The sequence below is a fragment of the Ranitomeya variabilis genome, chromosome 2 (assembly GCF_051348905.1).
Source record: "Ranitomeya variabilis isolate aRanVar5 chromosome 2, aRanVar5.hap1, whole genome shotgun sequence".
Classification (NCBI taxonomy): Eukaryota; Metazoa; Chordata; class Amphibia; order Anura; family Dendrobatidae; genus Ranitomeya; species Ranitomeya variabilis.
The window spans coordinates 457,866,774-457,882,296 of NC_135233.1; the positions used below are offsets into that span (position 1 = coordinate 457,866,774).

General features: G+C 42.1%; 1 protein-coding gene across 1 annotated transcript in view; it reads right to left on the reverse strand.

Annotated features, from left to right (window-relative positions):
- The window catches only part of LRP5 (LDL receptor related protein 5), a 128,383-nt gene that overhangs the window by 69,052 nt on the left and 43,808 nt on the right, over nucleotides 1-15,523 (reverse strand). Inside the window, exons 3-5 of the mRNA XM_077287388.1 lie at nucleotides 9,793-9,990; nucleotides 7,288-7,484; nucleotides 6,591-6,722 (exon numbers count right to left, since the gene is read on the reverse strand). Coding sequence (XP_077143503.1) covers nucleotides 6,591-6,722; nucleotides 7,288-7,484; nucleotides 9,793-9,990 — 527 coding nt within the window. The remainder of the gene's footprint in view (nucleotides 1-6,590; nucleotides 6,723-7,287; nucleotides 7,485-9,792; nucleotides 9,991-15,523) is intronic.

Genomic DNA, 15,523 nt, shown 5'->3' on the forward strand with positions numbered 1-15,523 from the left:
TATCTAGAGGAAGCCAACAATTGTCTGTCATCTATGGGGGAAAACCTTTTTTGGGGGGGGAAGATTTAAAGGCCTTGATCCATCGGCTTTGGCCAGAATTCAGGTGTAAACTGGTTTGGAATTTTGCAAAATGTTCGTGTACTTGTACACTGTGTACTTGTACTTGAAAAACTTGTAGTTTTTCGACAATGTTCAGAGTTTCACCAGTCCCCCCCAAAGCGCGGCTGAATTTTTTAAACAGTGACTAGAGCTTAGCCGAGAAGGGGACGTGATCAATTTATCAAAGTATATACCTCCTTAACAAAGTATATTTAAGTGTATTCAATGGATTAAGGTCCACCAAATTCACTATCGAGAGGTCACAGACTGCATCTTGGATGGGATCAGGGTCATAGTCTGCAATTATTCTGGCTATATTCATGCATTTTCTCATTAGAGTGCACATCTCAAAGATAAAATATACAGCTACAAAATTGGGAAGGAAGCAGCTTGTGTTTAATGATCAGAAGCCTAAAACGGCACATGAAACACAAGGAGAACATGAAAGGGACATCAATCAAAAATCAGCAAGGACCAGGGATGAGGCCATTTTCAATGCTTCATTCATAGAACTACAGAAGCTGCAGGTTTTCTCGTGAAGCTGTCACTACAGGATACAATATTGTTTAGATACTTTCAGTAGGGATACGGAAACGGTCAAGTCATCTAACCTAAAACCAATGCTGATCGTATGTGCCTGCAAATCGAAGAGTAAATTGATGTATAAAAAGAAAAGAAAAATAGATCTCTTACAATTTCTCAAATTTTAACCACTAAGCCAAATAATAGACTCTCACTTCCTGTTCTGTGATTTAAACCAGTTCTGTATGGAACAGGAAGTGAGAGTCTAGTATTTGGCTTAGTGGTCAGAGTGAGAATTGTAAAAAATTTTAATGGTATAATGTATAAAAAAAAGTTGAGCAAATAAAAGAAAAAAAAAAAAAATACTAAGACGAATTTCACCAGCACCAGGAAATTCAATAAGGTTTCTGAAATCTCATGCAAACTCTACCTTTTTACCCAAGCGTGTATTTTGAGTCCCGCTGCTTTTTAGCCAAGGCTCAGTGAGTAAATTCTTTAAACTTTTTTGCAGAGAATTTCACCCATTGAAGTGAATAGGTTGAAAAACACAATGGAAAACTGCACATACGAATGTGCATATTTGCCAGCACTCTGGCTTTTGTGTAGAATACTCATCAAAAACAGAAGCAAATAAGGAAAATGTAACATACCTATACTCACCTACTGAATCGGAATTGTTCCACCAATGTTGGCGCCAGATCTCCTGTTGCTTGCGTGACATTCATGTTTCATCACATGAGCGCTGCAGACCATCAGCGGCCACTGATGGGCTGTAGCGCTCACTTACCCCTCTGAGGAAAATTGGCCAAGGAAAGTGTGAGTGCCGTAGCCTAGTACTGTCAAGCGAGTATCGGGAGACTAAACACTAACATCACAGAAAAGAGCTAGTGCGGGAGGAGAGTACAAGTTTGTGTGTTTTTTTTTTTATTTTTTTAAATCAACCCCTTTAATCAGTAGGCCAATTCTAACGACATTACCCATAAAGGGAAATCTAAAAAGGATATCAATAAAAAGACAATATACTGATCAAGTGATTGCAGGTTCACGTCTAAAAAGGGAAGTAAAAACAAATAAAAATCTATTAAACATAATAATTCTTTTTTAAAAAAGGGTCAGTGTCACATCTGTAAATGTTCACACCTAAAATATTACCTTATTTATCACATATAATAAATGTTGTTAGTAAAAAAAAAAAAAGATTATTGATTTGGGATTTTTTGGTTCCCTAGCTTTCTCTTGCACAAAATGAAAAAAAAACCAAACCTCTCAAATTCATTAGAGGAAAAACCAAGTTAAGTTTTTTCACATTTGGCGGCACAAGCCCAATTACGACTTGGCTAACCGTATTCCAACCCTGCAGAATACTGAACAGGTAAAAATGTCATTTTCTGGCAACACATTTCCGTTAAATACTTGTAGACCCTTATTAAGAGCGGACGGACGGCTCACAGCCTTATATAGTAAAGACTGCAGAAGACGACAAAATTCATGTGAAAGGGGAAAAAGCCTACGATAACAGGCGGCGTGATCTTCACACGTAATGCAGAAGTTAGGATTGTGCTTTCAGCACTTTGTGATAATAGATATATATTATATTTGCAGAACTCCAATCAATCTGGTAGAAGGAAGTGGCGCACATTCCCAGACACGACACATTCGCCTGGGGCCTGTTTACAAAAAGTATTCCAAGTGTTTGCATCAGATGGATTTCAGCTCAGATTTCAATCACTCCGTACATATACAGCACCGAGCCATCTGTGAAAACTGGTGGTCAAATGATTCAAAACTCACACAATGGAACAATACTTTAGAGAAGGGAATAGACCTGAAGCCCAGGCAGTTACCGACACTGTGGTCCTGAAGAAGACGGAGGGGTGGCGGCCAGCCGAGCGGCACAACTAGGATTCCCTAATGTAAAGGTTATTCCAGTGGTTAAATAGCATCATTATATTCTTCAGAGCTGTAACTAAGATTGTGAGACCGACCAGAGTCAAGAGGATAGCCATAAGGTATACCAGTCACTAAGAGACGGTAGAGGAAAAAATCCACTGCATAAACACCTCACTGGTTTTTTTTGTTTTTCTCACCTCACCTTATTCTTTTGGGGTTTTTCCCCAGCTGCTCCTCTATTAGAAAAACAGGAGCAAACTGAGACTATTCCCTTGAAAAAGCAACATTCAAGTACGCGAAACGCGCGTTGGGATTGCCACCATCCGTTTTGCTTGACAGCCTGGTTTCTCTGTTCCACCTTGGTAAGATGAACCCCTTCCAGCCATATATTTATAATGCTCATTGAGCTTGAGAATACACGTACTATGGTTGGCTCTGTGATCCTCTTACCTATAACTATATGCTATGCAGGGCTGTGGAGTCGAAGTCGTGGAGTCGGAGACCATTTTGGTGGAGTCGGAGCCAATGTCATGGAAACTGAGGAGTCGGAGGTTTGGCTTACCGACTCCACAGCCCTGTCAGGGCAGTGGAATCGGAGTCGTGAAGTCGGAGCCCATTTTGGTGGAGTCAGAGTCAGTGTTATTATTATTATTCATTTTTATAGCGCCATTTATTCCATGGCGCTTTACATGTGAAATACGGGGCAAATATAGACAAATACATTAAACATGAGCACAAACAAGGCACACGGGTACATAAGGAGGGAGGACCCTGCCCGCGAGGGCTCACAGTCTGCAGGGTCCTGAAAATTGAGGAGTTGGAGGTTTGGCTTACCGACTCCACAGCCCTGATGTTATGTACCTTGCACTGAATCATTGGCAACTTTGATTTACCTATGGCTGACATTCATCTATCTGTCTTTATGCACATTTTGCATTAAAATTACTATTTAAGCCTTTGATACTCCGTTTGCTCCTGCTTTTCTCATGCTAGTTTGAGGTAGGTTTTTTGACTGTGACCCATTGCACCAACCCTTAGTGTCTCACATTATTATGCAACTGGGTTGCCTGTTTCCTCTGAGTACTCTAGTTTTGTTTTTGTTTTTTTTTGGGGGGGAAATCTCTCTCTTACTTTATTCCTGCTGTTTCCCTGAGTATACACTTTTTTGTTATATTTAAATCCGCCATGCGTTTCCAGAGATATGGCCCTTTTTATTTAGTGCTACTTTTTATGGTCTTTACAAGGTGGCGTGGCTTCACAGGCTAATTACGCAAAGAAGCCTAAAGACACGGCCCAGAGGATCCTATTAGCCACACAATACTCAAAAAAGGCCCATATCTCTGGAACCATATAGCATATTTTAAAAATATAAAAAAACTTTATAATCTCGGGAACAGCTGGAATTAAGAAAAAGCGAAAGGTGACCACTTATGACTTGTTGACATATCCTTTTTAATATGGTTCTTTACTTTTTTTGTTTGTTTTTACAAAGCCAAGCGCTCGCTCTAACCAATTCCAAATGCACAAACCGGCAGCTCAAGAAATCTCCTCAGCGGGAAATGACATTTTGATCATGATCTTGAGATCTGTAAAGTAGGGGTCTTCCAGGAAATTGTAGAGCAACTCTAGGAACAATGATTCCTCTGTGACAGCAATTTACTATTGATTGTGTTCTACAAGTTTAAACACAGGTGACCCAACACATGAATGTTTGCAGTTGTGCCGTTGATGGGAACCTTTTTTATTGCTAAACCAATATAAATATTTCAATATAAAAAATATAAAAAATACACTTTACTGGCATTTTTAAGTTTTTTTTTTAAAGAATTTTTGTTATCATAAGAAAATTCCTAAAAATAAGTGAACACCACTAAACAAAACAAAATGAAAAAAAGCTGCTGTTCAATCACAAAATCAGAGACTAAATGCCAGAAAAAAAAAAATGCTGCTACGAAACGGTGCGTTAAAAAATGCGGAAAGATGTCTAAAAAGCAATTTTAGCAGTTCCCATGGGGCTGGTCTGATGTTCCAGGAATATAATGAATGTTACTCCGGGACTGTGAGAAAAGTACAGCCTGTAAACTAAAGTTAAGCTTTCTTTTAAAATGTCACTCCCGTTCGCCCAATTTAAAGATTGGTGGTGTGGGGGGGAGGCAGAGAAAACAAAGAAAAGGCATTTGCTTCACAGAAGGTACGCATAAATTTTTGCTAGACAAAAAAACTCCACTCTGACAAGTTCGCCTGGGCCCGTAAATTCTAAGGGGGTAGCTATGGACAACTATGGAAGAAAGTTAAAAAAAAAGACAACAACTCCGCTTTGGAGCAATTATACAGACTGACAAATGATGGCAAACCATTCCCATTGCACAACTGAGCTGTTCATTTGTAAATGAGCCGTCCACGGCCTTGATCAAGAAGTCTCGCTTGGACGTGGCATAGAAATTAGCAGTTTGATTTCTAAAGCAAATGTTTACTGCTCACAGACATGGGTTCAGGTCATCTTCTGACCTCTGACCTACGGGAGAAAAGGGAAGTTTATAGGGAATGGCTTTGTTCTAGTTGGGGGCCTTTTTCTGTGTGCCCATATAATGTGGCAGATTAGAAGACTGGGTTTATGCGTATTTAGGTTGCAGATAAAAGGTAACGGATATCAAGACCGAAAACAGACCACTAAAAAGCAAGAGTGGTCATTAAAAAATAAAAATCACAAATCAATGATCTGCGTCATCCATCTTTTCAGACCGATGCCAAAAATAGACAATTTGCTCTTTACTAGGCAAGTGCTCCCATATATTGCATCAATTCTATAAAAAGTACAATCAAAACATGTTTACTTCGCCTGATTTTTTTTTTTTTTATCAGATTTCCACAACAAACAGTGCTTTATTTATCTGAAAAAAATATATAAAAAATTAATTAAACACTTTAAAAAGGGAACCTTTCAGCCGGATTGCATACTCCAAACTATTTATACGCACATGTAGCTCTTTAAAAGAAAAGTCCAGTAGTACGTTTACATGGCCAGTCCGTTCCTCCATTACTGAGAAGCCAGCGTTTGAATTGATATGCAAATGAGGCTGAATATCTATGGTAGATCTGAAGCCTCTGTCACTCCAGTTCCAGTCTCCACACAGAGCCGCCTCTTCCTGGACAAGGAGTAGAGCTGGAGTGACAGAGGCTTCAGATCTACAATAGCTCTGTAGCTCCCTTTACATATTAATTCAAACACTGATTTCTCAGTAATGGAGGAAAGGCCGGCCATGTAAAGGTGTTGCTGGATTTGGCATTAAATTTTAAAAAGCTGGTGGCCAACACTAGAGAGAGACCTAATTAGATATATGGTGGCCCGGCTGGCTTCTGTTAATCAGCTCCCTGTTATTTACAGGTCACACTTTGTACACATATTTGATAGGTCGGGGCAAGGAGCAACCGGCGTGAGGAAGGGAGCAGTTGGCAGAGAAGTAGCCAGCGCGGGGCAAGGAAAGCAGCCGGCGCGGGGCAAAGGGAAGCAGCCGGCGCGGGGCAAAGGGAAGCAGCCGGCGCGGGGCAAAGGGAAGCAGCCGGCGCGGGGCAAAGGGAAGCAGCCGGCGCGGGGCAAAGGGAAGCAGCCGGCGCGGGGCAAAGGGAAGCAGCCGGCGCGGGACAAGGGAAGCAGCCGGCGCGGGACAAGGGAAGCAGCCGGGCAGGCCTCTTCCTACAAACCTTTTTCTCTGAAACGCTGCAGCGCTTCGTAGCTCCAATTCATGCTGCCTGTAGTTTGGGTAGTTTCAATTGGACTTCTATGGTCTTATAAATTAGTTTAGTCCAACTGGAGGGATTCTGGTTCTGGGGCCACAACTGACATTTTAGACAGCCAAAATCTTGATGGATCATCTCTTTTGCTTCTATTACCTTATTGAAAACAGACCTGCACAATATTATATAAAAGCCTATCACCTCTAAAAGTATTTTAGATCATAAACATTTCCCGACTGAACAGTTGTCCGAAACATTTGACAAATTTATTGCCGACAATGAAGGGACACAAAAGAATTCAGTCTTATAATGACGTTAGAAAACAGAAATAATGAATATTTTACCTATTTTGCACGATTTTCCATCATCCATCAGCTGCACCCCAGTTGGACAGGCACAGCTGTAAAAAGGATCCCTTGGTGACAATAAGCAAAGATGGGAGCATCCACCATTATTGTCATCGCACGGCGTTTCGACTGAAAAGAAAAAAAAAAAAAACAGTAATATCAGGGACGAATGAAAAGTACAAAAAGCACCCAAAGGGTTTTACTACAAAAAGAAAAAGAAAAAAAACACACATGACATTTTGGCATTATTTATTGATAACAAAGATACACAGTAGTGATGAGCCAACGTGCTGGGCTTAGGTATTACCCGACCGTGCTTTGTTGCTGAGTGTCTTCAGCGTGCTCGAAAAATATGTTCGAATCCCTGTGGCTGCATGTCTCGTGGAAGTTCATGTGGCAACACATGCAGGGATTGTGTAACAAACAGGTAATCCCTGCATGTGTTGTGGCTGTCGAACAGCCATGAGACATGCAGCTGGACATATTTTTCGAGCACGCCAAAGACACTCGGTCAGCACCCGAGCATGCTTATAGAACACTTTATTCCAGCATGTTCACTCATCATTATTGCTCACAAATCTAAGCCTCGGGTAGCGACTTCTACTGGTCTAAGTCTAGATTCACAAGCCCAACACTCATGGTCCAAGAACAGACCGCAAATGGTTACCGAACTTATAATGGAAAAATAACTCACAATGTGGTTGTCGTTCCTGGCTAAAAACTTGTATGTCCATTGGAGAGTAAAGTGACTTAAGGATCTCTCGTCTTTTTTCTCCGATACGCTTGTTGCAGGCATGGATGGAACGAGTCTGCCAGTCAGTCCAATACAACGTATCTCCTGTCAGCGTTAAGGCAAATGGATGTGTGAGTCCTCCTTCTACAACCTTCTGCCTGTTGGTGGTATATGAAGACAGTATATGAAAGAACAAACCAGTTACAAGACAACATGGAATAATAGATCACAGGGTGCTATCTGGTCCCCCCCCCCCGCCCCCCCAAAAAAAATACAGCCCCGGTAAAGGATCCTACTATGCAAAGCCACTCAAACGATCTACTGAGCTCCACAATAAAGTGTCCACTATGTACCATCAATCTGCAAAATGTATCAGGCCAAAATCGTGCATGTGCTAATATACGCACCATCATGATTTTTTTGGTACATCACTTGGAAAGTTTAACTGGACAATTGGAAAAAAAAAAAAAAAAACTAACATTTTTGTATATTTTTGTAACTTGGAAAGTTATGAAACTTGGCAAATTACTTTATTAGGGGATCTGCCTTCTTTCCGAAATATATCTATGTCTACTAGTGGATTCCAATCCCAGGCATTTCAAAAGTCTATTGCCCTGCGTTTAGTTGCCTTCATATCAGAACATACTCATTTGGAGTACATATGATGGCAGTGATCACTCAGCTCCTCCTCCTATCCCCAGAAAGAGCCAATGAGACACAAGTGCCGACCCTTTCACTGCCATCATCTGTACTCCAAACTAATACTTTTTTTTACCCCTTATAGGAATGACCACAGATCTCCTATTAAAGTGATTTCGAAGCTTCAAGAATTTCTGTGCTGGACAAAAATATATATTAAAAGCGTATAGTTTTTATCTTTGCAAATAGCACAGTAGATATAGGAAGAAACACTGACTTGCAGGTCAAGCATAGCATATAATGTGTATTAGGGCCTCCAAACTCTGCCCCCCATGGTGGACACTGAAGGACATTCAGACCGGGCAGTTGGATTTCAACAGTCTAGTAATTTTGTTTCGGGGGTAGAGAACTTGTGAGAACCCCCTTAGCCAAGCAAAGTTCTTGGGTTTCCTCTTTCAGGAGTAGAGCAGGACTTTTTGCAGCTGTTGTCTATGAGTTTGCCTCATTAGGTCCAAGAAAATTAAAAATTAATGGAATTGTTAATGCAATCCCCTATTTTCAGCATTTCTTCATGTTCTCTTTTCTTTTTAAATTGAGCCTTTATTCTCAACAGTGTTTGTTCTGCTGTCAATACGGTTTCCAGAAATTAATGCTGAAAATTCCTGTGAAATTCCACACGAGAGCAGTCTAAACAGTGGCGGAGAAATGCTGGGAAAGGGTCAGAGTTGGACTTGGTGAGGCAGTGACATTCCCCCGCCAAAAACACCACACCCTTTCTCTACAGTTAAAGAGAACTTGTCAATTTTCTCATGAATTTCTGGGGTCTCGCTGAAGTCAAGACAGTTCGGGCAGCTTTGTATCTGGGTACTTGTCCGTACGTTCTCTAGAAAGTAAATATAGAGTAAATCGGGTGCCGGAACTACAATGTCATGAGGGACTTCTTAAAAGCTGAATTTAATACAAGGCTTCCCAAAGTGAGACATGACATGTTAACCAGTTAGGTGCTGAGCATACACCATTGTCGAGCTTCAGCATAAAGAGCAGGAACTGCCCCGATGCTGCCGGCTCCACTAGTGGCGTTCCCAGGGATTAAGGGCTTCAGGGACATCATGGTCACAGGTTCTTCAGACTGGAGTCTGGCAATGGACAGAAGAGGCGGTAAAGAAAGGAGTGGAGTGCTCTGCTGACACTTTCGGTCACACCTCCAATCAGTCTCCACCCTCTTTTGCAGAGTCAAGATGCTGCTGACAGTCAGGGAGGAGGCGATAAACACAAAATGTTCCTGCCAATGGGGAACGGTGGTTTGGTGGAAAATTTCTACTGCAACAGGGTGAGAGGATTGTAGAATGCTAAACTTGAAGTTTATAGGGGAAGGCGGGAAGAGGAAAAATGCTGCTGTTATTCGGAGAATGGGTGGTACTGCAAAACGAGGAGGTAATTTGAGGGACAATGTTGCAGCCATTGGTGAAGGAAAAGAAAATGGGACAATGTGGCTGAAAGTGCAGGAGGTACAAGGGGCGCAGTATAGTATTTGCTTTGCACTTCTAGAATGGCAGTGTGCATTAATTTGGGGCCGATTGGGATGTATGTTGCATCTGGCATTTATTTGGCTCTGCATGGTAGCACTTGTCAGTTGGGGAGACAAAAATTCAAGGCATTTGAGAAGCCTAATTCTACCATTCCTTGTACAAGAAGAATAAAGAGGTGCTTGGTCAGCCATTTACTGATCAGTAAAGACTGTCCCACTCCCTCCCCAAACTTGAGGTTTAGAGGAAAAACCACTTTAGAGGAAACGATGATAAAAAATTCAAAAACAAAACAATTTACCTGAATGAACCATCCAAATTGGCTCTGTGAATAAAACTCAGCTTGGCATCTGCCCAATAAAGTTTCTGTTCATCCAGGTCGATTGTTAGCCCATTGGGCCAATAAATATTGGAGTCCACTATGATTTTCCGTGTGCTTCCATCCATTCCAGCCCGTTCAATTCTGGGGGTTTCTCCCCAGTCAGTCCAATACATGTATCTGGCAGAGGGGGGGAAATAAATAAAAAATGGAAAGTAATCAACTGCAATGGAATAGGTTACAGAAAAATCAAAACAGTCTTGCATACCAGATATAACACATTAGGTAAAAGTTGATGAAAGTGGATAATTACAACCACAACCATAGAAATTCCACAGAACACCTTTAGAGGTCGTATGGGAGTCTAAGCTTTGGAGAGTCAACGGTTTTGAGGACATACACAATATCATTAATCAAAATCTGGTAAGCTCTCTTAAGGTCTCCATACTCATTAGTCTAATGCCGGTTAAACCCATGGGTTTGGCCAACAGTCAAATGTGTTGCGTGATGCCGGCCAACTGATGGTCAGGGAAGAGATCGATCGGGGATGTCCAATTTCTGAACGCCGATTGCATTATTCTCACGTAGATAAGCAACCAGCCAACAATTCAGCCGGCGACTTTCTCAGAACAAAGGCGCGCTTGGCCTGTGTGAGGGAGAGACGGCTGACCACCGAACCATTGGCCAAAAAAAATTGTTTAGCAAAGAGTCATCTAACGTGTATGGCCAGCTTTAGCTTGTACACCATGGTGCTACATGGTAGGGGATGTCTTCCCAAACAATAATACAAAATACCACAGCACTAACTCAGATACGCGGCAAAGATTTACCGTACATTTTATTGATAAGTCGGAATGTGGAAACACTAAAAAAGGCCAACATTAAGATTTCAGTCCATCACAAACTTTGACGTACTTCCCTTGTAACAGGGCTATTAACCGAATCCTTATTTTATATTAATTTGTACATGTATTGTCTGTTTTTTTTATATACTAGGTGTATTGATTGCATACTATTGCTTTATTCAAGGCTGTGACCAAGGTCTGAGATAGACCGAAACGCTAACGTTGGCCGTCTTTTCCAGTTGCACATACTGAATTCTCACAAAAATAAATGTTAACCGCACATCTATGAGCCGTGGTATTTCATACTAGTATGATAGATATATATATATATATATATATATATATATATATATATATATATATATATATATATATATATATATATATATATATATATATATATATATATAGATATATATATATATACACATATATACATATATATATATATATATATATATACACACACATATATATATACACATATATATATATATACACATATATATATACACACATATATATATATATATATACATATATATATATATACACACACATATATATATATACATATATATATACATATATACATATATATATACATATACATATATACATACACACATATATATACACACACATATATATATACATACATATATATACATATATATACATATATATATATACATATATATACATACACATATATATATACACATACATATACATACATACATACAGGGGCGCAACTACCGAGGTCGCAGCTGCGACGGGGCCCGGAGTGCTTAGGGGCCCTGCAGTTAAAGTAGCGTAGCTCCGGGTGGGCCCCTCAGCTTCCCCCGTAGCTCCGCTACTGTACCATGAAAGATAGTATATGCCACAATCGCTGATCGCGCGATCCATCACATGTGCCACTGCCAGTCCAGAACAGTAGTAATAAAAGCGACAGGACATGTGATTCTCTCGCAGCCAATAGCTGCCCGCATTAGTAGCACTCTCCTCTACGACACATCACTAGAACATGAGGCCGGTTGGCAGTGAGCTTGTGCTGGTTGTAATCACACTTTTTCCTGCTGCTTCGGAGTCTCCAGCACTGCAGCCGTTGCCCTCCTTCCCCGCGCCTCTGTGCTGTGTTCAGGGCTGAGCTCTACTGTCTGCCCGGCATGGAGCTGAGGGAGGCAGTGCACAGCAGGAAGGCTCAGCTGCTGCCCGGTGGAAGCTGAGTGCTGGTGTGCTGCCCACATGTATCCTGTGCACTAACGGCTTCTCCAACCTCAGACCCTCAGAGCCTTTTCTTACCCCATACCTGCTGGGGCCAGACAAGAACCTCAGAGAGGCAGGTGGGTGCTGGCTCATCACCCCCCTGGTGTCGTGATGTAGACCCTGGAGACCTGTGCATAGAGGGGCCCCATGTGTGAGGTGGTGGGGCAGAGCTGGGCCCCCTGTGTGTGGCAGTATTGTACTGTGTGTGTGTGTGTGTGTGTGTGTGTGTGTGTGTGTGTGTGTGTGTGTGTGTGTGTGTGTGTGTGTGTGTGTGTTATACTGTGTGTGGCAGTGTTGTACTGTGTGTGTGGCAGTGTTGTACTGTGTGTATGTGTGTGTGGCAGTATTGTACTGTGTGTATGTGGCAGTGTTGTACTGTGTGTGTGTGGCAGTATTGTACTGTGTGTGTGTGTGTGGCAGTATTGTACTGTGTGTGTGTGTGTGTGTGTGTGTATGTGTGTGGAAGTGTTATACTGTGTGTGTGTGGCAGTGTTGTACTGTGTGTGTGTATGTGTGTGTGGAAGTGTTATACTGTGTGTGTGTGGCAGTGTTGTACTGTGTGTGTGTATGTGTGTGGAAGTGTTATACTGTGTGTGGCAGTGTTGTACTGTGTGTGGCAGTGCTGTACTGTGTGTGGCAGTGCTGTACTGTGTGTGGCAGTGTTGTACTGTGTGTGTGGCAGTGTTGTACTGTGTGTGTGGCAGTGTTGTACCGTGTGTGTCTGCATTCACACACTGCGCTTTTTAAGGATTCGTTCTTGGGCTCAAGAAGGCTGCAAGAGGCTGCAGGACCTGTGAGATGACCTGGCACAACACCATGTGACTGAACGACGACACTCAGTCACATGAGCAGGGCCCTAGAGGTACAGAATGCTGTAGCCTTTGAGATGAGGGGACAGCGCTGGAGATCACCGTGGGGGTGCGGGGAAGGTGAATAATTAGCGCAGCAGCATTCACACACAAGGCAGCGCTTTGTGAGAATCCATTCTTGGTGCAGTTTCTGCACCCAAAACGGATCCTCACAAAATGCAGTCAAAATGCTGTGTGTGAATGTAGCCTTAGGCTACTTTCACACTAGCGTCGTGCACTGCACGTCGCTATGCGTCGTTTTGGAGAAAAACCGCATCCTGCAAAAGTGCTTGCAGGATGCGTTTTTTTCTCCAGACTTTTATTAACGACGCAGTGCGACGCACTGCCACACGTCGCAACCGTCGTGCGACGGTTGCGTCGTGTTGCGTCAGACCGTCGCCACCAAAAAACGTTGCTTGTAACGTTTTTTGGTGAGTCGTTCCCGCGGCCGGGACTCCGCCCCCCCGCACCTCACAATGGGGCAGCGGATGCGTTGAAAAACAGCATCTGCTGCCCCCGTTGTGCGGCGCTTCCACAGCTAGCGTCGGTGCGCCGCTACGTCGCATAGCGAAGTGCAGCGCACGACGCTAGTGTGAAAGTAGCCTTAGACGTTTTTTACTGATCAGTTTTTTGCAGTGCACTACACTGACCTCCCAACAAGGTCAATGAGTTTCCCAGAATTTCTATTTAGACAAGACCTTTTGTGTATATACTGTATATACACTGCTCAAAAAAATAAAGGGAACACTCAAATAACACATCCTAGATCTGAATGAATGAAATATTCTCATTGAATACTTTGTTCTGTACAGAGTTGAATGTGCTGACAACAAAATACCACAAAAACCATCAATGGAATTCAAATTTATTAACCAGTGGAGGCCTGGATTTGTAACGATACTCAAAATCAAAGTGGAAAATCAAATTACAGGCTGATTCAACTTCAGCGGTAATGCCTCAAAACAAGGAAATGATGCTCAGTAGTGTGTGTGTGGCCTCCACGTGCCTGTATGACCTCCCTACAATGCCTGGGCATGCTCCTGATGAGGCGGTGGATGGTCTCCTGAGGGATCTCCTCCCAGACCTGGACTAAAGCATCCGCCAACTCCTGGATAGTCTGTGGTGCAACGTGACATTGGTGGATGGAGAGATACATGATGTCTCAAGAAATGTTCAATCGGATTCAGGTCTGGGGAACAGGAGGGCCAGTCCATAGCTTCAATGCCTTCATCTTGCAGGAACTGCTGACACACTCCAGCCACATGAGGTCTGGCATTGTCCTGCATTAGGAGGAACCCAGGGCCAACCGCACCAGCATATGGTCTCACAAGAGGTCTGAGGATCTCATCTCGGTACCTAATGGCAGTCAGGCTACCTCTGGCGAGCACATGGAGGGCTGTGCGGTCCTCCAAAGAAATGCCACCCCACACCATTTCTGATGTACTGCTAAACCGGTCATGCTGAAGGAAGTTGCAGGCAGCAGATCGCTCTCCACAGCGTCTACAGACTGTCACATGTGCTCAGTGTGAACCTGCTTTCATCTGTGAAGAGCACAGGGCGCCAGTGGTGAATTTGCCAATCCTGGTGTTCTGTGGCAAATGCCAAGCATCCTGCACGGTGTTGGGCTGTGAGCACAACCCCCATCTGTGGATGTTGGGCACTCAGAGCATTCTCATGGAGTCGGTTTCTAACCATTTGTGCAGACACGCACATTTGTGGCCTGCTGGAGGTCATTTTGCAGGGCTTCTCCTGTTCCTCCTTGCACAAAGGCTGAGGTAGCGGTCCTGCTGCTGGGTTGTTGCCCTCCTACAGCCCCCTCCTCGTCTCCTGGTGTACTGGCCTGTCTACTGGTAGCACCTCCAGTCTCTGGACACTATGCTGACAGACACAGCAAACCACCTTGCCACAGCTCGCATTGATGTGCCATCCTGGATGAGCTGCACTACCTGCGCCACTTGTGTGGGTTGTAGAGTCCGTCTCATGCTACCATGAGTGTGAAAGCACAACCAACATTCAAAAGTGGCCAAAACATCAGCCAGAAAGCATTGGTACTGAGATGTGGTCCGTGGTCCCCACCTGCAGAACCACTCCTTTATTGAGTGTGTCTTGATAATTGCCATTAATTTCCATCTGTTGTCTATTCCATTTGCACAACAGCATGTGAAGTTGATTGTAAAACAGTGCTGCTTCTTAAGTGGTCAGTTTGACTTCACAGAAGTTTGATTTACTTGGAGTTATATTCTGTTGTTTAAGTGTTCCCTTTATTTTTTTGAGCAATATATATAATATATATATATATATATATATATATATATATATATATATATATATATATATTTATTTTATTTCTAAGAAATTTAACATAGGTGCCTATACTTATTAAATATTGCACTTCAGAAACATTGCAACAAAAATATAGTGTGCGAAATTAATAGGGAAAGTATCAATTTGGGTGGAAAATATTTTTGAAAGTTCGCACCGGGGCCCATAACTCTGTAGTTACGCCACTATATATATGTATATGTGTATATATATATATATATATATATATATATATGTATATGTGTATATATATATATATATATATATATATATATATGTATATATATATATATATATATATATATATATATATATATATATATATATATATATATATATATATATATAATATATTATTATATTTATTTATTTTTTTAAGAAAAAGTTGGATTGTCCAGGTTGCACAGACATATCCTACCCTGTTCTTCT